The sequence below is a fragment of the Acanthamoeba castellanii genome (assembly GCF_000313135.1).
Source record: "Acanthamoeba castellanii str. Neff unplaced genomic scaffold scf7180000084777, whole genome shotgun sequence".
Lineage (NCBI taxonomy): Eukaryota > Discosea > Longamoebia > Acanthamoebidae > Acanthamoeba > Acanthamoeba castellanii.
The window spans coordinates 128,007-153,674 of NW_004457712.1; the positions used below are offsets into that span (position 1 = coordinate 128,007).

At 57.6% G+C, this 25,668-nt stretch overlaps 12 protein-coding genes across 12 annotated transcripts; 6 read left to right on the top strand and 6 right to left on the bottom strand.

Moving 5' to 3' along the window:
- Positions 1-271: 271 nt before the first annotated feature.
- Positions 272-3,268, bottom strand: ACA1_287940 (conditioned medium factor, putative; the record flags this gene model as incomplete). The annotated part of the gene is made up of 10 exons (XM_004367791.1): positions 272-480; positions 574-702; positions 793-925; positions 1,048-1,428; positions 1,515-1,831; positions 1,909-2,188; positions 2,284-2,465; positions 2,555-2,627; positions 2,738-3,068; positions 3,186-3,268. 10 exons carry the CDS (start codon positions 3,266-3,268, stop codon positions 272-274), a joined length of 2,118 nt encoding a protein of 705 aa, XP_004367848.1.
- Positions 3,269-3,568: 300 nt separating this feature from the next.
- Positions 3,569-4,484, bottom strand: ACA1_287950 (uncharacterized protein; the record flags this gene model as incomplete). Its single annotated transcript, XM_004367792.1, has 5 exons — positions 3,569-3,720; positions 3,832-4,018; positions 4,098-4,212; positions 4,308-4,368; positions 4,481-4,484. The coding sequence occupies 5 exons, from the start codon at positions 4,482-4,484 to the stop codon at positions 3,569-3,571; spliced, it is 519 nt and encodes a 172-aa protein (XP_004367849.1).
- A 98-nt stretch (positions 4,485-4,582) lies between these two features.
- On the bottom strand, positions 4,583-6,333 carry ACA1_287960 (SET and MYND domain containing 3, putative; the record flags this gene model as incomplete). Its single annotated transcript, XM_004367793.1, has 9 exons — positions 4,583-4,890; positions 4,969-5,175; positions 5,253-5,281; positions 5,411-5,510; positions 5,573-5,693; positions 5,770-5,897; positions 5,965-6,073; positions 6,155-6,220; positions 6,304-6,333. 9 exons carry the CDS (start codon positions 6,331-6,333, stop codon positions 4,583-4,585), a joined length of 1,098 nt encoding a protein of 365 aa, XP_004367850.1.
- Positions 6,334-6,940: 607 nt separating this feature from the next.
- On the top strand, positions 6,941-9,391 carry ACA1_287970 (RasGEF domain containing protein; the record flags this gene model as incomplete). The annotated part of the gene is made up of 13 exons (XM_004367794.1): positions 6,941-7,196; positions 7,280-7,295; positions 7,427-7,480; positions 7,646-7,681; positions 7,819-7,912; positions 8,016-8,155; positions 8,231-8,377; positions 8,412-8,544; positions 8,620-8,712; positions 8,783-8,915; positions 8,998-9,074; positions 9,152-9,220; positions 9,293-9,391. The coding sequence occupies 13 exons, from the start codon at positions 6,941-6,943 to the stop codon at positions 9,389-9,391; spliced, it is 1,347 nt and encodes a 448-aa protein (XP_004367851.1).
- A 428-nt stretch (positions 9,392-9,819) lies between these two features.
- ACA1_287980 (uncharacterized protein) lies at positions 9,820-12,941 on the top strand (the record flags this gene model as incomplete). Its single annotated transcript, XM_004367795.1, is given in 9 exon segments — positions 9,820-10,392; positions 10,467-10,522; positions 10,533-10,683; positions 10,756-10,801; positions 10,870-11,380; positions 11,472-11,507; positions 11,573-11,870; positions 11,942-12,154; positions 12,240-12,941. 9 exon segments carry the CDS (start codon positions 9,820-9,822, stop codon positions 12,939-12,941), a joined length of 2,586 nt encoding a protein of 861 aa, XP_004367852.1.
- Positions 12,942-13,247: 306 nt separating this feature from the next.
- Positions 13,248-14,212, top strand: ACA1_287990 (singlestrand selective monofunctional uracil DNA glycosylase; the record flags this gene model as incomplete). Its single annotated transcript, XM_004367796.1, has 2 exons — positions 13,248-13,488; positions 13,575-14,212. 2 exons carry the CDS (start codon positions 13,248-13,250, stop codon positions 14,210-14,212), a joined length of 879 nt encoding a protein of 292 aa, XP_004367853.1.
- Positions 14,213-14,722: 510 nt separating this feature from the next.
- On the top strand, positions 14,723-16,667 carry ACA1_288000 (NEDD8activating enzyme E1 catalytic subunit; the record flags this gene model as incomplete). The annotated part of the gene is made up of 7 exons (XM_004367797.1): positions 14,723-14,845; positions 14,966-15,080; positions 15,138-15,291; positions 15,380-15,567; positions 15,666-15,934; positions 16,047-16,390; positions 16,490-16,667. 7 exons carry the CDS (start codon positions 14,723-14,725, stop codon positions 16,665-16,667), a joined length of 1,371 nt encoding a protein of 456 aa, XP_004367854.1.
- Positions 16,668-16,838: 171 nt separating this feature from the next.
- Positions 16,839-18,268, bottom strand: ACA1_288010 (uncharacterized protein; the record flags this gene model as incomplete). Its single annotated transcript, XM_004367798.1, has 6 exons — positions 16,839-17,025; positions 17,096-17,171; positions 17,247-17,372; positions 17,654-17,733; positions 17,815-17,947; positions 18,016-18,268. The coding sequence occupies 6 exons, from the start codon at positions 18,266-18,268 to the stop codon at positions 16,839-16,841; spliced, it is 855 nt and encodes a 284-aa protein (XP_004367855.1).
- Positions 18,269-18,415: 147 nt separating this feature from the next.
- Positions 18,416-19,133, bottom strand: ACA1_288020 (cysteine dioxygenase; the record flags this gene model as incomplete). The annotated part of the gene is made up of 2 exons (XM_004367799.1): positions 18,416-18,793; positions 18,849-19,133. The coding sequence occupies 2 exons, from the start codon at positions 19,131-19,133 to the stop codon at positions 18,416-18,418; spliced, it is 663 nt and encodes a 220-aa protein (XP_004367856.1).
- A 2,098-nt stretch (positions 19,134-21,231) lies between these two features.
- ACA1_288030 (uncharacterized protein) lies at positions 21,232-21,831 on the top strand (the record flags this gene model as incomplete). Its single annotated transcript, XM_004367800.1, has 3 exons — positions 21,232-21,463; positions 21,532-21,605; positions 21,718-21,831. 3 exons carry the CDS (start codon positions 21,232-21,234, stop codon positions 21,829-21,831), a joined length of 420 nt encoding a protein of 139 aa, XP_004367857.1.
- Positions 21,832-22,055: 224 nt separating this feature from the next.
- ACA1_288040 (uncharacterized protein) lies at positions 22,056-23,372 on the bottom strand (the record flags this gene model as incomplete). Its single annotated transcript, XM_004367801.1, has 3 exons — positions 22,056-22,985; positions 23,113-23,198; positions 23,288-23,372. 3 exons carry the CDS (start codon positions 23,370-23,372, stop codon positions 22,056-22,058), a joined length of 1,101 nt encoding a protein of 366 aa, XP_004367858.1.
- A 621-nt stretch (positions 23,373-23,993) lies between these two features.
- ACA1_288050 (YvrD, putative) lies at positions 23,994-25,169 on the top strand (the record flags this gene model as incomplete). Its single annotated transcript, XM_004367802.1, has 6 exons — positions 23,994-24,020; positions 24,082-24,202; positions 24,272-24,477; positions 24,577-24,734; positions 24,810-24,922; positions 24,985-25,169. 6 exons carry the CDS (start codon positions 23,994-23,996, stop codon positions 25,167-25,169), a joined length of 810 nt encoding a protein of 269 aa, XP_004367859.1.
- Between the last annotated feature and the right edge of the window lie 499 nt (positions 25,170-25,668).

Genomic DNA, 25,668 nt, shown 5'->3' on the forward strand with positions numbered 1-25,668 from the left:
TTCTGTGTGATTCTGTCTTTCAACCCGCCCTTCAAGCCGTACGGTTCGTGGCGCCACACGTATTAAAACAACCGGTCATTTGTCGACCTGTTGTGCAACCAGAAGTCAACCACCCCCGTTACACCCACAACCAGAACGCAAGGCGCTGGACGCGCGCGTCTTGCTTGTGGTGGCTGCCGCTTGGTTGCAGAAAAGAGGTCACGATGCATTTGGCTGCGGCCTCTTGCAATACAAACACGAAAAGCGGGAAGGAGCGAGAACTAAACTTAAACTAGCGCGCAGCGGCGGCGTTCATCTCCTTGTTCCTCTCGGGGTCGGCGCACTGGTTCTGGAACTTCATGCCGTTGGTGTGGCACCAGCCCTCCTTGTGTCCGGCGTGGGTGGCACCGGCGAGCTTGGCCTTCTTGAGCTCGGTGGTACCGTCGTTGGGCCGGTACAGCACCAGGTTGGCACCGAACACACACCAGCGCGACAGGAATGCTGTACGTTGTTCGCAAGGCAACATGGCATGTAAGTTCGGTGATCTGTGTGTGTGTGTGTGTGTGTCCGTGACATAGAGACTTCAAGGCGTACCATCTTTGTACTGGGTGGTGTAGTAGAACACGTCCTTCACAGCCGCGGCGGGAAGACCGGCGGCCCACTTGCTCGCGCCGTCGTAGGTCAGATCGTTGTTGCGACCGCAACCAAGACCAAAGATCCTGCCTGTGGCGCGTTTGACCGACGACGGTCAACAATGTGAGCGAGCGAAGCGCACCAAGCCATCGGACCCGCCGGGTTTTGGGGGGGGGGTACCGATGGAGGCAAGGGTGCCGGCGAGGCCAGAGCCGTAGTAGGGGCTGCCGACGGACTGGATGAGGCGGCCACCCTGGGCGTTCTCGAGCTTCGACCAGTAGTAGCTGTGGAGGTGAGTGGCGGCGAGACCACCCTGCGAGTGCGCGATCTGAAAGATTCGGGCGAAGGTGGGAAGGTGAAGGGTGCGTTAGTCACGACATCTAAACGCCGACTTGGGTGGTGCAGGCCGCGAAGTAGTGGCGCGGGAGTGCGTACGATGGAGAAGGCGTCGAACTGCTCGCCAAACTCCCTGATCTTGAGAGCGAACGCGTCGTTGGAGCGCGCCTGCTTGTAGTCCTGGAACTGGATGGCGTTGGTGAACTGGTCCCGGGGGAACTCGTTCTGGCCGGCGCAGTAGCCGTGCACCAGCAGCAGGGTGCCCTGGCCCTGGATGCGGGAGATGTTACGCATGGAGGCGGGGCGAGGACCCACGCGCATCTCGTCGGTGACGGGGACGGTCCTCCTGGTGCGGTCGACCTTGAAGGACTTGATGGCGGAGCAGTCCACGAAGATGGACGACCTCTCGGACATGACGACGTTCCAGTCCCTGTCCTGGATCCACACCTTGCGGAGCTGGAAGGGCGCCGACACCTTGGCCTGCACATTTCGTGCACAACCACTGCAAGTGAGCCAACGAACGAACAAACAAACGGACGCGAGGAGGGTGAGGTGGTCGTGCGTACGTTGTGGACCCAATCCTCGTGGAGCATGAGGGTGATGACATCCTCGCCGGCGGCGCTCTTGTAGGAGTCCACCATGGCCTCCATCCACGCGACGGGCGCGTACTGGTAGCCGGACTCGTCGGTACCCCACACCTCGGCGTAGGCCTTGACGGCGGTGTTCTCGGCAGCCTGGATTGCAGTCAGGATCAGGGTCGCCACAAGCAGGTAGACATTGACATATCCGAACGAAGAGGGGGAGGGGGAGCCTACGTAGACGTCAACGTCAATGTGGAAGTAGAAGGCCTTGTCCTCCTTGCTGTACTCAACATCGGCGAGACCTGGACGGACAAGAAGACGACGGAGGTGAGCAGGAAGGAGGCGGGCGCGAGGGGCGGTACGATGGAGGAGAGAGTACCGGTGAGAGAGATGTAGGGGTTGACGACGTGGAAGGAGTGCTCGGTGGTCCTCACGAAGCGGGCGCCGGTGGCGGTGGTGCCCTCGAACACCGCGCGGGCGGTGTACTGACCGGGCTCGAGAGCCTCGACGACGCCGCCGAAGACGCCATCGTTGGAGAGCAGGTCGGCGTGCACGCCGTCATCGTGCATGGTCACCTTGACCTGACGGCCCGAGGGGTAGTTCACCACCATGGTGGGGGCCACGCTGGCGGTGAGCACAGCGGCGGGGCGGACACCCTCCTGTTGCGGTGCGGGTTGTGTGAGTGGGGTGGTACGAGGCCCAAGAGAGCTCGGGCAGGGTGGGCCGGGGCGGAAGGAGGGAGGGAGTGTGGTACCACGAAGGCGGCGCGGTCGAAGAGGTTGGCGATGAGACCGACCTCCTGGCCGACCTCGAGCTCGTACTGGTTGAGGTGCGAGAAGAGCTCCAGCGAGGCCTTGTTGGTGATCATGGCCAAAGCGGCGGGGGCATCGGTCGGCACGTCCTCGGCCTTGATGATGACCTGCGCGCTCCAGACACCTGTGACACAGCAAGAGCGGAACAAAAAGGTGAGCTCGCGAGGAAGACGCAGGCATACATGTATGAACCGCCATCCTATCTTCCCGTACCGACGGCGGGCTTCGCGAAGGTGTAGGTGGTCACGGGGTACGAGGCACCGTCAATACCGTACGGACCAGTCTCCTGTTGATTGATGTGGGCGAGTAGCGCGGGTGAGTTGGGCGTCGTGGAGCCACACGAGAGAGAGAGAGAGAGAGGCACTGGCACGGTAAGAGGGAGAATGATGCGCGTACAGAGGTGAAGGAGAGCTCGTAGGGGGCGCTGATGCCCTCGAAGTGGCGGCGGGCCATGAGGTCGCGGGTGGCGATGGCCAGCTTGAGGGAGAAGGGCAGCTCGTTGGGCGGCTGGACGATGATGTCGAGCTTGTCCTCGTAGGGCGAGAAGATGGAGATGTCGAGCTCCTCCTGGCTGTCGACCACGACCTCGCCCTTCCAGACGAAGGTGCCGTCGTCGGCCTTGGTGAACATGAGGTCATACCACGCCGAGTCGCTGGTCAGCGCCGCCAGTTCGGGCTGAGGGATGGTGTGCTGAGCGAACTCAGAGGGAGGACCCTGCAGCTTCTTCCTGCAAACATCCACCACAGGCAGACATGATGAAATTAAGAATCCCGTCAAATAAATTGTTTAAAAAATCGCTTCCCTAATCTGCAGTTGTTTCACGGAATGGAATCGGATGCAATACCTGAACTCATTGGAAGGAGGCTGGATGGCGATGGCGACCGCCACAAGGAGGGCCACAAGGAGAAGCGAGCGATGAAGCTGCATCGATCTGCATCGTGACAGCGGGATGAGTCTTCAAGTATCGGGCTCGGTGAAAACGAAACAAAACAATAGATGGAGTGAAAGAACGTGAAGTGTAAAACGTTGGTGTGGTAGTGCGGACCAAGACGGGACTGATCGATGTGAGCGGTGGCTGCGCAGATGGAGTTGGAGGGAGGAGTGACAAGAACGAAAGCGACGAGGAGCGTTGTGACGCGATAATACAAGATCGCCACCTTAAATTTAATGGACCAGAAACCTCATCCTCGCATTCCGTTCGTTTTGGTTTGTTGTTGCTACCTTGGGTTAGGCTGTGGCGGCGGGTGCGGCAGCGGCGGTGGATGTGGCTGCGAGTTGCGTGGCGGGCGGCAGGGTGTAGCCGGGAGGAAGGGCGGGCGTGGTCAGGTGCACATGCACTCCTCCAAACTTCTTGCCAACGAAGAAGCCAACCACGAAGCCTACACACCCGACGATGGTTCATCAAGCAATGGACATACAACTCAACATAACACAACGGCACGCACGCCGCACGCACGCAGCACCGCACACGGAACGGGAGTGCGACATACCAGCGCCGGCAACCCAGCCAATCCTTCGCATGCTCCAGCCGGGGAGGATCACGCCACCAACGCTGGTGATCGCATTCTTGAGTAGGCCCAGCGAGTAACCGGGGATCTTCGCACCCGCTCCGCCCAAGCCTTCAGCAAAGGACTTCCAGTTGGTTCCAGCAGTTCCTGCGCCAGACGCGGGCTTCGTCTGATCGCTTGAGTGAGCGATGGCCCAACTGTAGCGCACACGCCATTGACCATAGAATGCACAGGCGACGCCGAGTTACCTCAAACAGATCTGCTCCTCGTTTCATGTGATCCGCGCCACTTGTCTTTGTGCTCTCCTTCGCCTTGATCTCTGCGGCCACCTCCTTGCTGGCCTGTGCCGCCTTCTTCGCAAACCTGGAGGGCAAAGACAATCATTTTAAATACAAAAATACAAAAATACAAAAATAAATAAATCGTAATCAATGTACATCCGGAGGGGGGCAGTGTACCCCTGCACAAAGTAGAGGCTGTTGGCAGTCCATCGCTTCAGCGTTTCTGCGCCCTTTTGAACTGCAGACGGACCCTCAGAACCTGCAGCAGCGGGACGGTTGCTCAATCATTCATCTCGCAGCACTTCTCCCAGCGCCACGTCATAAGTGGAGTTCCGAGTTGTTTATCGTACCCATGCTTCCTCTAATCTATGCAACGCTCTCGAGAGCGAATGTGTACAGCGCGGTGCCTCCTTGTATGAGTTTTACTTTAAATTCGAATATCAAAAGTGGGCCTACGGCGAAAGTCGGTGGAGGCGAGGGTTGTGGTCCTTCTCGTAGTTCCACTCGGCCGTGGCCTCGGCCAGCATGGTGTGCAACGTGCGGACGAGCGGGTGGCCCGAACTGTGGGTGATGGTGAGGATGGGCAGCGCGCGCTGCATGGACTCGAGTGCGGCCTCGGTGTACTTGAGGTAGAACGACAGCTTGCCGTGGATGAGGTACTGCAGACCCACCAGCGGCCATCGGGGCGGGTAAATGCGCTCGAACACCGCCAGACTCGCGCTGCAGTAGAGCAGCGCCTCTCTCCACGCTGCTTCGCCCACTGCCAACGCAGCCCAACAAGAGATCAAGAGTGAGTTCGGTGCGGTCTTACGCGTGCGCGCCATTGGAAAATGAGTACCGTTAGGCGCCAGGCTAATGCAAAGGTTCATCAGTTCGTTGAGGTTGAAGCCGAGCAGCGGGTCGTGGGCCAGCAACAACGAGCGTCGTATCTTGAAGGCGCGTTTGTACTTCTTTCGGGCGAGGACCAAATCGCCCGTCTTCTTCGCTTCCGCGCCTTCTCGGTCGTACTTGGCCGCTCTCCTCAGCTCATTTTGCTCATTCACGCCTGTGCCGTCATGATCCCATGTCAGTCAAAGGCTGCCACGCACACAGTAATGCAAAGCCAAGCAAGATGCGAGATACCCTTGGGAGCAGGAGTGACTTCGGGTAGACTGGCTTGACAACGGGGACAAGTGCAGTGGAAGAAGAAATTGTCCATCAACTCCCTACACATTGACGTGCGTTAGTCTTGTGGCTTTACTATAAAGCGCGCACGAGAGGGGGGGATATCGGCACAGTACCTTCGCCTCGTCTCTGTTGGGTCGCCCACCTCAACGTAATTGAATGTTATTTCTTCATCCTTGGTAATGTCGCGTAGACTTCGCACCGTGCATTGCCTGCCTGCGAGCGGTGAAACCAAGCTTAGCACCATAAACAGGGAAGGGCCGAGCGGGCGGGCGTACCTTCAAAGATGATGACGCAGTTCGGATCGCAGGAGTGGTTGATGAGGGCAGCAGGAGGGTAGATGCCTAAGCCCAGTGGCTTCAATTCGCCGTCGCTGACAGTAAAGTTGTTGCACGCGAACTAGAAACACCAAACAACCAACGCATTGCCGATCAGCCAGCAGAGTAGCGACTGAGCAGGAGGATGAGAGTGATACCAGACAGAAGAGGTGCATGATCTCCTGCGGCGTGATATCTGTGGGGAGGGTCGCGGGCAGACTCTTCTTGATAAGGGCAGCCATCACTCCAAAGTGTTCCTTCTTCTCGCTCGGAAAGGCGTCAATGTCTGTCGTTGTGATCGAGTTAGGGTCTCTCTAACGGAAACCGGCCGACCGACGAAAGGGGCGACGCACGGGTTGTGAGGTAGCGAATGAGATCAAAGTTGGGCAGGCTCTTGCCCTCTTGCTCCTCTTTGATTCGTCGGATGAGCACTCGCCACATGAGGAGCATCGACGATGTGGGCTAACGGAAGACGCGAGGACGCAAAGGGCGTTAGACCACGGTACATGGCCCCATGCCATTGGGTGCAGGAGCCGTGCGCACCTTGTGCGGTGCCACGCTCTGGATCATGCCACACTCTTCCTTGTGCACTGCCGCCCAGTCCTTGCGCTGCTCATGTGCACACGCAGCAGAGGGAGAGAGCGCGCGGTAAGCCACAAGTCCTCAACAGCGCGTGGGTGGGTGACACAAACCTGGCACTCGGTGTTGCAGTAACGGAGCATCTTGCAGCGCGAGCAGCGAAGCAGTTGGGTGGCCGCAGGCTGGAAGCAGTAGGCGCAATGAGTGAGGCTCCGCTGGGCATCTGTGATGGCGGCATACGGTTCGCCGCTCCACACTTGCGTGCCAGCTTTGAGGTCCCTCCGCGCCACAAGATGCCTCCCTCGAGCATCGCTCTTGGTCAAGCGCACTGCAGCGCCGAGTGCGGAAGTTACCTCCGCATAGTGAGACTCCACTCGTGCAGTCACAAGGGGGTCCATCGCCAGCAAATCCACTGCTTCCCCAGTGGGCACAATAGGTTGAGCCGGCTCCATCTTCAGTGCAAATCTCTCTGTGTTGGCCTTTTTTCTCTGTCCTTTTCCACGAACTTTTCATCAAAATGAAATTTCGATCAGGTGCCATACGATGTCACGCCAAAAAGCTGTGGCTGGGGATTTCACTCTCACGCCAACCAACACGCTGCTTGACTTGACGCGGAGGCAGGGTCACGACGCCAACCTCGTCGCCTCCACGTCCTCCGTCTTTCAAGCCACCCGCAGCAAGAAGCCATCCTCCTTCTGAACCCACTTTTCTTCTGCACATTAGCTTTTTCATCGAATCGCGAGCCGCAAGATGGAGCCGGGAGAAGAGAACGATACGGGTCTCCAGTTCCGCACGCAGCTGCCTGACTTGAAGTTGCTCCCGGTCAACTACGATGCACCGCCCACCGAGAGCGATTCCTTCATGTCACCTCGCGCGGCAAGCGTGGAGGCAGAGATGCTGAAGCGTACCGAGATCCTGATCGAGCAGGACGGTAACGGCAAGAAGAAGATCAAGGGCGGCACCATCTTTTCTATTGTAAACTACTTCCTGACCGACAAGGACGCCGGTGAGCCCCCCCCCCATTTTGCAAGTGATTGCGAATGGAGTGTCGTGCATGTATAAAATTCTAACGCGGCCCGAAATGTGCAGCTGAGAGCGATCTTCGGTTCTTTTTGCGATGCTACCGCAAGTGGTGCTCGCCCTTCCAGCTGTGGGAAGTGGTCACCACCAAGTACGACCAGATCCTCCCTTTTCTCAATTGATTGCCAAAGCCTTATGGGTGTGTTTGCTTCTTAGGTTCTTCCCCGAGGAGAAGGAAATGGACGCTGCCCAGCTGCAGCGCCAGAGAGAGTACTTGTCTCCACAACTGCGCTTATTTCTTGCTTGAGCTCGTTGGACCTTGTTGGCCTTTGGTGGTTGTGGTGTGTTCTCTGTTCCTCGGCGTGCTGTTCCCGCATGACCTTGTGGAGCACTCACGCCAGTGCTCGTGTCACGTTTTGCTGTTCATCCGTGCAGGGCGGTGATCAAGTTCTTGCTCGATTGGATCGACATGTGCGGCGCACAGGATTTCTTTTCATCCAAGTATGATGGCCCTTCCCTTCTTCCCTCTCGTTTCGGGCGTGTGCACTCTCTTCTAAGAGAAACGGCTCACTGACGCTGACCCGCTTCCTCGCGTACCTGTGTCACAGGGAAAAGTTCGCTAATCCACTGTGGAAGGACATGCACCGATTCCTCAAGCAGCTCGAACCATTCCCCACATTTTCCAAGCATCTCGTCCAAAAGGTACCTAGCTGGCTCACTGGGCTTTGAGGCGGGCCTGCGTTGCTGCGTCCGCCCCCGTGTGAGTCGGAGAATGTAGGCTAATTGCCTGCCCGCATGCGTGTAGGTGAAGGAGAAAAGCGAACAGGGCAACGACGGCATTTTCTTTGGTGACGCGGACTACCGGGGTGTGGTGTGGTCCATCACCCAGACGCTGTTTCCTCGGTCGCTTGTTCCCGGCCAGTTCAAGTTCATCGATCTCCACCCGTACGCGCTTTCTTCTCTCCCTGGCCGGGGTGACCGCAGGTCTCACCGTAATTCGTGGTTACTACAACATAACAGGACGGAAGTGGTGGCGTGCCTCACGATGACCGAGTTCAACCTTTTCAGAAACATCCGACTTCGAGAGTTCCTGGATAAGACCTGGCTCACCGAGCAGATGAGCTCTCTCGTCTATGTTATGGTGTCGTCTCCTTCTCTCGTCGATGAGTGTCCTTATCCGTGTTCTCTGCTTCTTCTGAAGAGCAGCGTGGTACTTTGGATACAAGGTGAACCGATTCAACTTCGTGGCCTTCTGGGTGGCGACGGAGATCTGTTCCACGCCGGTTCTTGCCACACGGCGAACTGTGCTTGAGCGCTTCATCACCATCGCCGACGTATGCCTTTCCTGCCAGCCCCTTTTGCCCCTCTTTTCGGCGCTCGTGGTTGCTGACTGCCTGTGCGACGTCCAGGGGTGCTGGCAAATGAACAACTTCAACTCGTCGATGGAGATCTTGGCCGGCCTCTCGATGGGACCCGTGTCGCGATTGAAGCACACGTGGGGGGTACGAACGCCAGGCCTGCCTACACAAGTAAGCCAAGCCACAGGACTAACCGCGGCGGGTGGCTGTACAGGGTATTTCGACGGCGGCTTTGGACATGTTCAAGCGTCTTGAGAACGAAATGAAGCCCACCAAGAACTATCAACTCTATCGTGAGAAGATGCACAAGCTCAAGAAGGAGAATATTCCTCTCCTCCCGTGGCTAGGTACTTAACATGCCCACCGCAACTGCTGCAGCACTGTTCGTTCGTTTGAGCTAGCCTAACACCGCACTGTCACGGCCCGTAGGTCTCATCCTCAAGGACATTACCTTCATGGACGAGAATCCTGACCACCTCGACAACGGTCTCATCAACTTCGAAAAGGTGTGTGAAGCCTTGTTGTTGTGATTTTCGGCGTCGTCCCCCTGCCTCTGCTGACCCGTTTCTGCCCCTACCAACAGGTGGGCCTACTGGGTAACCTCATCACTGAGGTCGAGTGGTTCCAGAGTCAAACCTTTTCGCTCCAAGAGGTACCTCTCGCCTCTCGCACGGCTCCCGCGCACGCGCACACACACACACGCGCCTGACCTTGTTGTGGGCAGGTTGAGGAGCCAATCGTGAATTTCCTCAACAACTTGAACCTGAAGAACGAGGACGAACTGTACAAAATATCGCTCGCTCATGAACCCCGCGGCTCGTAAGTCACACCACCTCCCTGATGCATATCGAGAGAGAAAAAAGAGAAGACTCTTGTCGTATTCACGGCTTCTACATTCTACAAAGTTATTGCCTTGCCTTTTACAACATTGACCACCCTTCCTTGGGCAGTGCGCCAGCGTAAGGTCCTCAGCCCAACAGGCAAGACAAAACAATATTGTTTTTCCTTCCAATTTCACTTGGGAAAAAGAAAAAGAAAAGCCTCGTAGTGCGTGCCATCATCGCTTGTAATTGCCTTCTGATCGAGAAATAGTGAAAAGAAAAAGAAAACGGGCCAGCCTAAACTCTCGGCCAATAGAGGGGAATTCCTTTTTCGAGTGGCCTTTCCTTTTTGGGCTTGGGGAGCGAAGGGTGAGAAAATCAGTCCAGTCTCTCAGTTTCCCCTTTGTACCGTGAACAGCGCCAACCAGAGATGAAGATCAGCGGAGTGTTTCTACTCTTGTTGGTCCTGTGCGTAGTCTACGCCACCGCCAGGCGGGTGGAGTACAAGAGGGGACAGGGAGAAATTAAGTCGATGCGCCTGGGGGCCGGTTTCGGTACCCCTCTCCAGGGCAAGGACGTCGACTCACAGAACCTCCGCTCCAAACCCACCAAGGAAAGGGTGGAGCAGATGCTCTCCAAGCCCTCAGAAAAGAAGCACCTGTCCTCCTACAGCAAGCCCACCGTCCACGTCGATCTCATCAAGTCGGTGACCAGCACCAAGATCAAGTTGACCGACCGCGTCCAGATGTCCGAGTCTGTTCTGAAGAAGTGGAACACCACCTCCACTGATGCTCAGAAGAAGAACTTCTGGGCAGGCGAATCGGAAGACTTCTACCCCTTCAACTCGTCTCCTCTCTTCGCTGACGAGGATCGCTACTCCTTCCCCTACTCCGCCATTGGTCTCGTCGTCGTGTGGAACTACGTCAACGAATGGAGCGGTGGCGAATGGGTCGAGTGGGAGGCCGTGTACTCCTGCACTGGAACCGTCGTGGGTCCCTCTATGGTACGTCTCGGCCTTCCCCCTGCTCTGTGCCCATCTTTCCCTAAGTTGGGGTGTTGGGGGGGGGCTCCTAACAGGTCCTGACCGAGTCGCTTTGCGCCGTGGGCTTGGGCGAGCGCGTCACGTTCTACCCGTCTTGGAAGTTCACCGATACTCCTTGCAACTCCTTCGAGGGCACCTCTCTCGGCGCTGTGGGAAGCGATCTGGGGTTACGACTACGAAGACGCCCAGAAACGCGGTATTGAAGGCTATGATCTCAGCGAGTTTGGCCTGCTTGTCATCGAGCGTAAGAATGTACGTTACCTTTACTCTCTCCCCGTACCAGTCTGAGACACCAATCCTCCACTTCGTGGTGTATATTTACAGCCCGCCGAAGCTCCTGTCCAGACATACACTGTGGGATCGCAGACTGGTGCGTGCTTGGTGGTTCTCGATGTCCCTCCTCACTCCACTGACCTCGAGTCCTTTCCCACCACTCAGGTTGGCTGGGCCTCACGTTGGGCAGCCACTACGAAGTGCACAGCATGGTCGGCTACACCCTGAACCCCCTGTGGTTCCTCGACATTTTTGGTAAGAGGGGTGCGGAAGGAGACGTGGAGACAATCGCGACCATCGTCTCTGACCTGAAGGTTAGTCAGTCTCTACCCGCCGCCGAGGAGCTGGGCGGTATCCTCTTCCCTACCGACATGCTCTCCGTCGGCGCCCCGATGGTCCTCAACTTGGGACCGGCCGGCTACGACTTCGATGGCGATGAGGGCCGTAATGGCCGTCTCATCGAACGCAACCTCGTCACGGGAGTAGTGAGCTCGTACGGCCTCGGCTCCAACTTCCTCCTCGGCGTTGTCATGCAGCCGTTCGGCCAGGAGTTCGCCGAGGTCTACTCCGCGCTCTGTACCGACTTCTGCTGGGCGTGCCCCCCCTACTACCAGGCGGACAGGTCCCTTTCTCAGGCACCCGCTCGTCCCACCGGAAACGACATCCTCTCCACCCAGTACAGCCCCTGCGACTCAATCACGTGGTTATTAAGCGTGTTCTCTGTGGTGGTCTGGGTTTCTGGGTCAGCTGACACTCAGTCTCTGCAGGGAGTTCTACTTCCCTGAGCTCACGCGTAGTGCCAAGTACGGGTCCTTTTGCCCTTCTTATTGCGAGGCTCACCAGTTCTTTTTATATGTGGGATATTCAGGAGCCAGCCCAAGGGGTCTGGGCCTCGTCTCCCCACCACTGGCCACAAGGCTAGCCTTTCCCTCGTCGCACGCAACACCATCAAGGTGAGCGAGAGCCTGGCCCGCAGCTTCAGCAACTCCTCCACCCAGGAGAAGAACTCCATCGTCGAGGACGGGCCATTCTCCTCGTCGCCCATCATCGTCGCCAGCAACCGCTTCCAGTTCCCCTACACCGCTCTCGGCAAGGTCTTCACCTTCGACGCTGAGAGTGATGTCTTGGTCTCTCACTGTACCGGTGCCGTGATCGGCCCGCGCATGGTATGTCCATCTACACCCCTCCTGTCCGCTCCCAATTGCTCAGCTCTCGCACACATCCTCACATTCTGCAGGTTCTGGCCGCTCCCGAGTGCCTGTGCCCGGTCCAAGACACCCAGTACCGCTGGGAGTTCTACCCCGCGTGGCAGCAGCTGTCGTTCGACAGCGACGAACTCATGGGCACCAGCTTGGGTAAGTTCGAGGGCGAGGCCGCCTACACCAACACCGACCACTTCCAGGGCTACTACTCGAGCAACGCCGGTATTCTCGTCACCAAGGTCGCCACGGTACGAGACCCCCAATATTTGTTGGTCTGGTCTTCAAATGGCCGCTAATCTCTCGGTGGCTGATCTCTTATTCTCCTCCCACCAGGACCCCAAGTTCAGCTGGAGGACCTACAACGTGGGCGGAGTGACAGGCTGGTTCGGCATTGACTTCGCCCTCGGGGATTACGACATGCGATACAACCTGATGACTCAGGCCGCCTACTCTGAGTCGCACTTCCCTGGCCGCATCCAGGTCGCCACCACGCCCCTCGGTGGCTATGGCTCCATCGCCGCTCCCGCCGGTTCGCTCGACACCGCCGCCTACGGTTACTACACCGATATCCTCCGCACGGCCGGTGTGCCCACCATCATCAACTTCGGCCCGCTCAACCGCGACCTCGGCGACCTCGGCGAGGTCGGAGGTGAATACGTCCGCCGCAACGTCATCGGTGGCCTTGGCGGGATTCCCGACGACCAGGTCACCTCGGATGACGACGCCAACTCGTGGACGCAACCTCTGGGTCCCTGGTTCTACAACATTAAGGACGAGGCCTGCTCCCACTGCGAGGCGTGCGGCGACCTTACCACCGCGTTCTGGCTGTACGACCTGCCCGCAACGGGACCCGGGTATACCCAGTCCGACGAGGTTGTGAACCAGTGCGCGTATGAGCTTCTTAGCGAGTCGGGCATGTTTGAGCGCGGTTTTGGCGCCTGCTGCTTCATTGGCAAGCGTGCGGGCCTGCGCAGCGAGCGCGGCGGTTGCTGCCTGAAGCGTGGCCCCCTCGGCATCGATGAGTGCGACTTCTAAGCCCCTTCTAAGGCCACCCCTTCGAGAGGACACCGGACAAGCCCCCCTCCCCCTTTCTTCTTTCCCTGACCACAGCAATACAGTGTTCTCTTCGAGGTGCAAAAATTGTTTTGTTGCTTGCCGTTGCGAGCGACATGGGTCAGCGCCGGTCATGGTGACTACCCGCAGGTGCCTGGCGTGCCAGCGTGTCCGTCGCAGGGAAGAAGTCGGTCTTCTTCCTCACTTTCTTGCTCACTTCCATGGAAGGTGGCAGAGGGCGACTGACACTACTGCCATCCAGATTAAACAACAAAGAGCAAGAAAACGATGGCAAAAAATCTCAAGCGATTGATGAAGCGTTTCGGTGACGAAATGGGCAAGTTGGCGTTTGCCGATCCAGTGGCATACGTTTACAACCCCCTCGACTACGCTTGGGCCGGCCAGGAAGCATTCATCCACAAATTCTTCGGTCCCCCCTCGGATGCTGACACGAATGAAGATGACCCGGAACCGCGGCCGACCATGCTCGTGGGCATGAACCCCGGGCCTTACGGCATGACCCAAAGCGGTACTCTGGTGCCTCCAACATTTCTCATCACTTGATGTGCCTTTACATAGTTTATTTATTGTCTGCTGCCGTGGCTTGGCCGACAGGGGTGGCGTTCGGCGCTCCCAAGCTGGTGAGGCACTGGATGGAGATCGACCTCCCGCCCGACGCCATCCATCCACCGGCGGTGGTGTGTCCCGCACGACCCATCTTCGGCTTCTCTCCTGTGCCGATCACTTCGACACCCACTGCGGCGGACACAGAAGCAAAGGGCAAGAAGAAGAGGAAGCGCGCACCACCACGGCCGCCTTCGCTGAGGGAGGAGGTGAGCGGAAAGCGGATCTACGCCGACTGGGCGATGAACACCTACTCCTCGGCAGACGCCTTCTTCAAGGAGTTCTACATTCACCCCTACTGCCCGCTGCAGTTCATGGCCGCCAGCGGAACGAACATCACGCCCGACCAGCTCCACAGGGACGATCGCGCCGAACTGTACGGGGTGTGCGACCGCTACTTGCGCGAGGCGATCGAGCTGTTGCGGCCCAAGCGAGTCATCGGCATCGGTAACTTTGCCGATGAGCGCATCCGAGACACTCTCAAGCGCTGGCGAGAGGAGCAGGAAGAAGCCGGCGATGAGAATGAGCTCATGGAGAAGCTCGTGGTGGGCAAGATACCTCATCCCAGGCACGACCCTCTCGATCTGCGCTCAGTACTGGTGGTGGCCAGATCTGTTGACCTTAGATGATGTTGGTGCAGCCCGCGGAGTCCCCTCGCGCGGGTGGTGTGGGGCAACAGAGCGAGCAAGGTGAACGAGCTCCTGCGCGGCTTCGGTGTGGACGTGCCCTACACGGTGCCCGTCATCGCAGATGTTGCCGATGACGGGCAAGAGGAGGAGGTGGACGTCGAGGCTGAGATGGACGAGGAGGAAGACACGAACGCGCCTAGGAAAGACAAGCGACAAAAGAAGGCCTCACGACCATCTCGCACCAGCACCTCGCGAACCCGCGCTTCCAGGCCCGTTGCTGATCTGCCCCTCACCAAGCGGAGGCTTCGCGCTGGGGCCGACGAAGTGAGGAAAGGCAAAATATCAATAAAATTGCTTATTGTCTAAAATTTCAGGGAAAGAAAATAAAGCCATAAAAAAGTGAAAAACAAATAAATAAGGGCCGGCTTCAGTGATCATCGAGGGATCTGATTCACAAAAGAATAGGGTCCCTGGCGCTACCTGATACGCAAACGAGAAGCCACATAAGAGATGGAATCGACGCAGGCCTTTAGCGAGCCAGAGGGAAGATGGCTGGACACCTACAAACTGCTGGAGAGGCCTGGTCCTCTTGCTGGCGAGGCCTTCGAGCCCGACACCCCTGATGCCCCCAAGGTACGTGCCCGGCTTTGATGCGTATGGGACCCTGCACCAGCGAGGTCAGAGATGACTGCCGCATTAAGTGAGGGTCTTGCTGATGATTGATTGAATTAATTGTTCATTTGGCGCCAACAGTTGAAGAACTACCTGCGAGCCTTTGAAAATAGCAGGGGTGATCCCAACTGCAAGATCCTCGTTATTGGCGCTGGTGGCCTCGGTTGCGAGCTCCTTAAGGATCTTGCTCTCTCGGGTACCATCCCTCTGCCATTTTTTGAGTGATAATAATAATTAATAAAAATCTGTGCAGGCTTCCGTTGCATTGATGTGATCGACATGGACACGATCGATATTTCGAACTTGAACCGCCAGTTCCTGTTCCGACCTGCCGACGTGGGCAAGGCCAAGGCCGAGGTCGCCGCCCGCTTCATCAATGAGCGAGTGCCTGGCTGCCGCGTCACTCCGTACGCAGCCTCTCGTGCCCGCACCGTCTCTCGTGTGCCATTTGTGTTGTGAGACTCACTCCTCTTCTGCTGCTGCTGGGCTCTACAGTCACTTCTGCAGGATTGAGGACAAGGACGATGACTTCTACCGAGAGTTCAACATCATCATTTGCGGTCTCGACTCCATCGAGGCCAGGAGGTACATGAACTCCGTGCTGGTCGGCCTCGTGGAGCATGGCGACGACGGTGAGATCGATCCGGATACCATCATCCCCATGATCGACGGAGGCACCGAAGGTTTGACCCTTTCTCTACGCGCGCGTGGCACGCGCACTCGCCTGAGGCTCATGCGTGGTGCGTGTCGTGTCGTGTCGTGCGGCGTGTGTGAAAATCAGGTTTCAAGGGCCAGGCGAGGGTGATCCTGCCCGGCATCACGGCGTGCTTCGAGTGCACGCTGGAGCTGTTCCCGCCCAAGACCACCTTCCAGATCTGTACCATCGCCCACACGCCCCGCAGGCCCGAGCACTGCATCGAATACGCCCGCCTGTTCAAGTGGGGCGAGGACAAGCCCTTCAAGGACGAGAAGGGCGAGGCCGTCAAGCCCGACATGGACAACCCCCTCCACCTCAGGTGGATGTACGAAGTCGCCAGGAAGAGGGCCGAGGTACATCCCTTCTTGCTTCTCCACTCACCAACACACGTGCCCTCATGCTCACTCGAGTGCGACCACACACACACACACACACCACACCACACCACCCCACCCACCACACCAGGAATTCGGCATCAAGGGCGTGACGCTGCGCAGCACCAAGGGTGTGATCAAGAACATCATTCCGGCCATCGCCTCGACCAACGCTGTGATCGCCGCTGCGTGCGCCAACGAGGCCTTCAAGTTTGCCACCAACGCCTCGGGCTTCCTCAACAACTACATGATGTACAACGGAGGCGGTGGTGTGTACACGTTCACCTTCGAGTACGAGCGCAAGCCCAACTGCCTGGGCTGCGGCACCGTCGACAACGTGATCGAGTGGAACGTCAACCCCGACCAGAAGTGGGAGGACTTCATTGAGGACCTCGCCAAGGACTCCACCCTCCAGCTTACCAGGCCCTCCATCAGGTCTGCTTGCCTTTGCCCTCGTCGTCATCATCGTCATCGTCGTCATCTTCTTCTTCTTCTTCCCATGTTCTCCGTACCATGCTAACGAGCGTGTTTCAGGTGCCCGGACAAGAACATTGGCATCTACATGCAGAACCCGCCCATGTTGGAGAAGAAGCTGAGGCCCAACCTGTCGAAGACCATCGGCGAGCTCATCGACGACGGCAACTCGCTCAACATCACCGCGCCCACCCTGCCCGGCGTGGCCGTCACCATGAAGATCCGCTTCACCAAATGAACGCAGCACCGACACGATTGAGCGCCGCAACCAATTCGTTCAAGGCCACCCTCCCAACGCAGCAGTGAAGGCGGCTCTGGATGGCGGATGTATGTACGCGAGTCTCTTTCGGTGTAATGCACACGTTTGAGCTCCGAGACCATGTGACGTCGTCACCTCGCGTGTGGAACTTTAGTTCTTCTTCGTCGCCTTGGCCGCGGTCTTCTTCGGCTGCTGGCCCGAGGCTTTAGTGCCTTGCTCTTTCTTGGCCTTCTTCTCCTTGATGCTGCTGCCGCTGTTCTTCTTCTTGGCGCTCTTGCTTCCCACCAAACGGTCGTAGAAGCCGCGCGCAAACTGCACCGCCCACAGCGCCGGATACCTGAACAGTTTAGGAGAGAATGAGGAACAGCAGCAAGGCGAGAGGGGTTGTGGTGGGGGGGGGGGTGTACCCGGCAATGCAGGCGCAGAAGGTGAGGAGGGCAGCCATCTTGTACTTGTACAAGCGGCCCTGCCAGAAAGTGGCGGCTGGCGAGTGACGTCGGTGTTAGCAAGCACGACGCGACATAACGGGCGAGACGTGTGAGTTGAGCATAACGGTACCATTCGGAGGCCAGAGGAGGTAGGAGAGGTTGATGCCGGTGAAGAGGCCGGGGATGAGGTGGAGGTTGATGTGGAAGAGGAACATCACCGCGATCGCCTTCATCAGGAAATCGACCCCGTGCTTCTCTCCGCTGTTCGCCAACACACACACACACAACACACACACAACACACACGCCACGTGATCCAACCAATCAATTCGACGGTTCGGTGCGTGTTGGGTTAGGAGGGCAAGAGGGCAAAGAGCGGAGGCGCTACCGGTAGAGTTCAAAGCGCTTGCTCCACACCAGCAGATAGGGCGCCAACAGAAGAGCTCCACGGTGGTGGTGGTGGTGATGGTGACGAAGAAGGTAAGCAGCGCGCTTGATCAATCACTTAGCAGTCTAACGGGTGGCAAGGAATGCTTACTGACGTGCTGGATCCAGAACACTTCGCGCTGGAGGAAGAACTTGACGTTCTCCATGTCAGGGAAGAGCAGCGCCAGCGCTCTGCACGAAGAGAGGGCCATGCCCTGTGCGTCTGAGCAAAACAGAATGAAACGTGAGAGCGGTAGGGAGCGGGGCACGTACGTGTTGTGGGTGTAGAACACGATGAAGTTGAAAATGTAAGTGGCTCTCTTGGTGCTGTGCGAGCACAAGATGTAGACGTAGCTCAGGGACAGTACATGGCAAGGGAACAGCATGGAAGCCAAGTGCACCCAACCTACCACAACCGGAAGCTCTAGCAAAGTGAACAACAAACAAAAAGACCAAAAAAAAAAAAAAACGCACCCAAGCCAGCCTTGTAGAAGAGATTGAGGAAGAAGGAGAGGCTGAGTGTGGCGACAAGCGCCCACTCGACGACCGAAAGCGCCTGCTTCTTATCGACCATCTTCAGTGGGTCGTGCTTTCGACGGCGGTGGCTCCACAGGCCAAGGGCCAGGAGGGCGCCCATGAGGACGTTGGAGATAATGACGTCTTCAACGTGCTCCCGCATCGACAGGAAACCATAGTTGAGGATCGGATGGCGAGGAGCTTCTTCCATCTTCTTCCTTTGTCGCTTTGTTTAAATAAAAAAAAAGAGGGACAGACTCGAAAAAAACAATAAAAAAACCACTAACTCCGCGAGGAAGGATTGCGTTTTTCTTTCTGTACAAGGCTTGCAATGGGAGAGAGAGGGGAGGGAAGATCATCAATCATCGTTACATCGGACCTTGTCGATCGTGTGGTAGCCGACGGTCTTGCGCGCAGTCTTTCCGAGAGCTGGGATGTAGATGAGGCAGGACTTGATGGGGGGCGAATAGAGATGGAGGGAGACGCCGTTGCCGTCGATCGGCCGAATTACGTGGAGGGCAATCTCGTCGCGAATGTACGCCACCTCGCCTTTTGTGTGCGCTTCAGTCTGGCCCTTGATGAGGTTGGGGCAGATGCCTTCCTCAGGGCCAGTCTCGGGTTCGTCCTTTACGTGGTAGTACGTCTCCTCGATCTTGCCCTCGAGACATCCCATCCAGCAGCTCGAGCCGGCGTGGTTGTGGATGGGGCTCTTCTGGCCGTCCTTCCAGCAGATGACCTGGTCAAAAAATTAATTGTTTGAAGGAGGTGTTTACAGGAGAGGGGAGACGTACGATGAGCTCGAAGTGCTCATTGGCTTCGACGAGATTGCGGGCGTAGAAGGCCGGGTGGTAGAGCGCGTAGTCCTTCCAATCTTCGTGGGTGTCGATGTACTCGGACATCATGCTCTTGACGCGCTCGGCGCCCTCGGCCCCATTCCCGAACTGCTCGAAGTGCTTTCGGAGGTCATCACAGAATCTCTTCAAGGGCGCCTGCTGCGAGGTGCTGGCGAACTCCTTCTTGAAAACCGCCTTTGACAGCGTGGTCTGCTGATCATGTTGTTGCTGTACGACCGACATCTATTTTACGAGATCTCGATAGTCTCAAATTTGATGGTAGGAGAGGAGGATGATGGAGGAAAGATAGGGTGGCTGTTCGCGAGCAGGTGGAGCGAGGTGTGGGTGTTGTCGCCTATTCCCAGCGTAGTGGAGGTTTGATCGTTAGGTTGATGAAGTGTGACTTCTGCTGCTCTGTCTCTCTGGCTCCTTCCTTTGTCGGCGTCGACAATCCCGAAAAGGTTCCAGGAGCCACGCCCATCGAAACTTCATGGAAGTTAAGCCGATTACCACCTCTTGCCCTGAGCATTGGCGCGGAGGAGCTCCTGCTGCGTCCAATGGAACGAGAACGGTCCGGAAGTGCCCGTGATCCCGAATAATCGTGAGAACAAAAGAAAAGATTAACTTTTTATTTTCCCTTGCTTTTTTTGGCGGGAGAGCAAATAGAATGTCAATCTTCTTGTGTGCATTTTGAAAATGAATCAAAGCTCAGCGACGGCCAGGCTTTCATATGCTTCCCTTCCCCTGGCCGCTTCTCCGACCACAGACTGTACTTGCCCTTGCACCCAAATCGCAGGACTGTATGACAAATCGCAGCACCGAATGACATTAATTTGTGCAGTTCTGGCGGCATTCGGCACGGAGCCGCTCCTCTTGGGTACGCCATTCAGTCGACGCTGGTACATTGACAACTGGCAGAAACGGAGGCTGGAAGACCGCACCGGAGGATCTACCACCCCGCCAAGACACGCGCCCTCCTCGCCAGCGGGTACTCTAGATCTTGTCTTGGCCCGGGCTACACTACACTCACAATGCACGGGTGTCTCGACAGGTCAACCACCAAGTGCTTCGCCCCAAAGGAAGGGTGCATCAGGGAAGGGGCGATCGCGGAGGGACGGCGATGGTGAGTCCAGCGCTAGCGAGGGGCGTAACGACGGTGCTGATCTGCTTCGGCTACTTCCTCGTAAGGCCGACGCCACCACCAACGAGGCCGAGCTTACGAGTGCACTCGGAGAGGCCCTAACCCAAATCAACACCGCCCACAAGTGTTTCAAATCGCAACCCAACCGCGCCTCAAAGCTCTACTTCACCGCTGCCAAATGTGCGTGCTGTTCCGTCGTGTGCTAGTTGGTGCGCTCCTCACCTTTCGCGGCCTTAAAGCCTTGGCGCAGTTGGGGCGGATACGCGAGGCGGCAGAGACTCTGCAGTTCCTGTTGCTGCTCCAGCATGTGGAACACAATCGCGGCCAACAGCAAGGTACTCTCTCCCGTTTCGTATCTGATGACCCAGCACTCTCTCTTTCTCTCATCCATGCCGACGTGATTGCCCATCGCGCGATAGAATCCGTCGGCGACGCCACCGAGTCCGGAGAGTGTACAACCACGGCAGACACAAGAAAGCTGGCTTCCAATTGTGTCTATCTCAGCAACCCGGCCAGAGCAAAGGTAAAAAAGATCCACAGTCCTTTCGCAACGTCGAGCGCGCTAAAGGGAGGCAAGTGGCTGATCGGGCCGTGTGTGCATGAAGCTTGTCTACACAGCACATCTGTGGCTGGCGCGACTGAGCCGAGCCTTTGACAGCACGCTTGCCACACAGCACTACCGAGCATGCTGCGACGTCTTCCTTTCACGAACATTGGTGGATCAGCTTACAGATCAGGTAGCCGCACTCACGCACTGCGCCCGCAGGCGAACAATGCGACTTACACAGCTACACGCTATCGTTAGGCTGGCCGACTGTCTGGCCCTGCGCGCATCGAGAGCGCACGATCTATTTTTGAGGACTTACGGTCGCGTGTAGAAGCCGTGGAGGCACTGTGGTCGGTCGTAGAGCGCCCCGAGCAGCTGTTCAGCACACTACTCGAAGCCGCTGCCTTCTTCTCCCTCCGATCACCCTCGCCGAGGTTTGCGCCCCCCCCCCCGCAGCCGCCACCTTTTGCCATGAGCTGACAGCCTACGCCACACGTGATTGTGCCGCATCCACAGGTCGATGGTCATCTATCTGGTGGCCTCGGAAGCGGCGTCTCGCTTCGAGCGCTGGGGTGACGTCTCGCTTTGTATGCGACGAGCCTCCACGGTTGCTCTCCTCCGCTTCTGTCGTCCCCCCTTCCCTCGATATCGTGATGCGACTGTTGCAGCCCGTGCTGACGCAAACGAACCATCCGGATGCGTGCGCTCAGGTCTGTCTTGCGTTGTCCGAGGTGTGGGTCGGGCTGGACCTTCTCGCCGAATCCCACGCAATCCAACAGAAAGCCAAGCTGCCGTCGCCACCACCCATCGTCGGGTCTGGCGGAGAGTCAGCCGAAGACCCAAGCGGCGTGCTGCAGGACCTGCTCTACGCCTCCATCTCCTTGGGTGCGCTCATCTCGCACTCGTAGGACAACACGGCCTTCTGTCTCATCGTCACTCCGATACTCAAACAGGCGACCGCGTCCGACAGCGAGAGGCCAGGGAATGGGCGCTGGCCAGCGAGCAGCCACTACCACTCGAAACCCAGGTACGGGCACAATCCTGTTTCTTCCGGGCGCACAACTCTCTGGCGGCGAAATGTACCATCCTCATTCGGGCGAGCGCACCAGTTTCTGTGCGAGGTCGTGGCAAGTGGGCAGTGTGGCGATATGCACAGGCTCGAACAAGCGGGGATCGACCACGAAGCCTTGCTCGAACAGCATCGCCACCTACGCGACCTCTACAACCACGCACTCGCCCAGTCCATCCTCTGAGGGCCTACGCTTCTTCCCTCCTCCCTCCTTCTCCAACATGCCAATTCCACATCTTCCTCTCACACCATAGCCCGCCGGACTCTCTTCATTCGTGTTCTATGGTGTGTGTGTGTGTGTGTGTGTGGGGTGATGCGCGTTGTGCTGGGAGTGTTATGTATTGCGATTGCAACCTCGTTACTACCGCTGTTCATGGCGCAGGGCTAGCCCGGACGACGCGGCCTGCTCTAATAGAAGGGCTCGCTCCTCCACAGGCTGTCGAGGGTCTTCTCCGGATCGGTCGTGGTAGAGGCGGTCTTCTTGCTCGACGTCGACGTCCTGGTCCTGCGCTGCTCGCGGTCGAACTGCCGCTGAAGCTGACGTGCGTACTCCTCATCCTTCCTTTCCCGCTCGCGCCTCTCCCGCTCGCGCTCGTAGTTGTCCTTGCGCTCCCAGTCGTCGAAGCGTCGGCTCAGCTCCTGCTGCGGGTCGAAGTGCCGCAGGTGGACGTCCGTGGCCGGCTCCGGCGGCAGCACCTGCACCAGGTTGCCCCGGCGGTTGCGGCTGCCCCGACGCTCCAGCGCCTTCTCGCCCTCGTAATCGATATCGCCATCGCTGTCGTCATCGTCGTCGAAGCTCTTCGAGCGCCTGCCACGATTCGACTCTTCGCCGTACGACGAGGTCGGCTTGGGCGCGGTTCGCATGCGCATCAGACGCTCGGCCGGGTCTTCATCGTTGACATCGGCAGCGTAGGCCTTGTTGTAGCCGTACGTACTATTGGCGCCATGGTCGTCGCCATAGCTCGTCGTGGTCGTGGTCGCCTTCGTTCTGGTCTTCGACGCCGACGACGTATCGTAGGCGTAGGAGGGCGTGGTGGCCGGCGCCGACAGACCCATCGGACTCGACCACGTGTTGAATTGGCCCTCCTCCTCCGGTACGATGTCGCTCACCCGCTTGGTGCTGTGGTTGATGGGCGCCGTGGCGTAGGTGGACGGGTCCTCGGCCTGCTCGGGCAGCTCGACGTCATCGCGCAGGCGCACCATGTCGCCGGTGTCGTGATCGCCGTAGCGGCGGGCGTCGGCCACGTTCAGCTCCTCGACATTCGTGTTGCGGCCGCGCTTCACCGCCACCGCCGCTCCCGATGGTGCGCCACACACCCCTCCTATCAATCCTCCCACCTACACCCAGTTAGCGAGCTATTCATAATTGGGATTCAAAATAAATTACACAAATGATTAAAATATAATAAATAAATAAAATTGAATAAGACGGATCCGTGGAACGTGAGTGGATAGGGGAAGATACCACGAAGCCGATGGGGACAGAGACGGGGGCGATGGGGATCATGGCCAGGCCGATGGCAGCGCCAATGCCAGCGCCACTGGCTCCACCTTGACAACAGAAGCAGTGTGAGCGAGAATGCAGGCAAGGCAGAAGAAGGCGATATGAAGAGGAAAGATGCAACGCAGGAAGAACGTACCAACGACCGCTCCACCCGTGGCGCCGCTCAACGCAGCCTTCCTATCGCCCCTGTTGATGCGCATCCTCCTGGTAAGTCGTCCCATTCTTTTTGTTTTGTTGTTGTGTCTGTAGCACGCGGTGTGATTCTAAGTTGTTTGTTGGTTCTCTTGATGTGAGTGCTTCTCTCTTTGTTGCGGCTGGACGGTGTTTGATGGTTGGTAGAAATGTTGAATGCAGGTGAGTCGAGCCCGAGAATAAAAGGCTCCGTCGGCACTCTTTTGCGGTGCCCAATCCCCGCCACCTTCACCTATCCCGACCGCGTCTGGTCATCGGCCAGACGAGTGGAGACGCTGCGAACTCCTTCCTTCTTTCGTCTTGTCCCTTGCTTCTTTCCACGCGTTGGCCGGCAGAACTTGGGAGAAATTTCCGGTAAACCGCCAGGGCCATGTTTGAGATCGTACTTGTCCCTGGGTCTTGCCTCGGCCTGATGAGGGCTCACTGCTCGTTGAGGTGGGGGTTGGCTCCCGCGAGAGTTCACGCAAGCTGCACAAGGTTACGCTGCACCCGAGCAGGCGATAGGAAGCTGGGTTTTTTTTTGGCCCCTCACGCCGACACTCAGCAGCGCCGTTACGGCGCCAAAGAAACGAAGTGAGACAGAACAACAACACAACCGGAAAAACTCAAGCAGCTGCCTTCAAGCACAACCGCCGACACCAAAAGGGAACATGGACTTCAAGCTCGACGGAAAGCTGGTGCGGCTTCTTTTGGGTTCAACAAACGGTGAACTAATGCGGACGGGGGGGGGGTTTGCAGGTGCTTGTAACAGGCTCCACACTGGGCATTGGCAAAGCGCTTGCGGCGAAGTTTGTGGAGCTGGGCGCGCACGTCATCATCAACGGCAGGTCCGAAGCCAACGTCACCAAAGCCATTCAAGGTACCCGGCCACCACGAGTTTTCCCATTTATTGCGGCGCTGCATTTATTTGTCTGATTACTGTTGGCAGAGCTGTCCGGCCTGAGCGAAACGGCGACGCTCTACCCGGCCGTGTGCGACTTCAGTTCGAAGGAGGGAGTGGACCACCTTCTCAAGGTTCTGGACGAGGAGATCAAGGCCCCGCTGGATGTGGTCGTCAACAACCTTGGTATCTTTGAGTCCAAGAAGTTCGAGGACATCACTGACGACGAGTGGTTCAACTACTTCAACGTCAACGTAAGCACCACCTCCCCACTTCAGATTGTCAATAACAAGGCGCACATGGCGAGTGGGCGATGCTAATAGATCAACGCTCGCTTCTTGTTTGGTCATCAGGTCATGTCTGGCGTGCGGCTGAGCCGTGCGCTTCTACCGCGCATGCTGGAGCGCAACTCGGGGAACATCGTGTTTGTGGCATCCGAGGCCGCCATCGCGGTAAAGCCGTTCATGATCCACTACAGCATGACCAAGACCGCCCAGCTCGCCGTCTCCCGGTACTCCACACGCTCTCGAGGCCATCACGCTTCTCTTCACATTTGTGGCTGATCCATCGCGGTTTGCCAACACAGCGGCCTTGCCGAGCTCACCAAGGGCACCAACGTACGCGTCAACACCGTGCTCCCCGGACCTACTTGGACCGAAGGCGTTGCCACCTACGTCGAGGGAATGGCTGCTCAGCAAGGTACCCAAACAATAAGACCCCCCATCGACGCGGCCCTGACGTCGACACACACACCCACACAGGCCTGACGCCGGAAGAGATGAGAGCCAACTACATCAAGGAAGTGGAGCCCACCTCGCTGCTCCAACGCTTCATCGAGCCGGAGGAGATCGCCAACGTCGTCGCCTTTGTCGCTTCCGAGGCGTCGGGCTGCATCAACGGCTCCTCCGTCAGAGCGGAAGGTGGCATCCTGCGCAGCATCGTCTGAGAAAACTTGTACACCACCTTCACTGGACGCTATGCCGTGCTGGCTGCTGCTCCTGCAGCGATATCAGCTACAAAACGACACACACACCACCACGTACCATCTCCTTGGTACTCGCTGATTGGTCCATTTAAAGTAACTCCAGCCATCAAAATTAATGCAACCACGGTGGCTTGTGTGGCGACAAGACAACAAGAGCACAAGTAGAAGGAGAAGAAGAAGGACGATGGCTGCGTGGGAGGAGCGGTTGAATCAGCTGGAACGCAACTTCCTGGCCGAAGTGGAGCGCCTTAAGGACGACATACTGGGGCAATTGAAGGTGGATGACGAGAAGTACTATACCAACATCGACAACGAGGTCAACACATCTTTCACTTCTCCGTCGCCTTCATCGGCGTACGCTTCGCCTTCGACGTCGCCCTCTGGCTCGTTCCGTGGAGTTGTAAAAAACGGCCGGGAAGGGCAGCACGAAGTTCCGAATGGCGCAGCCGATGGAGATGCC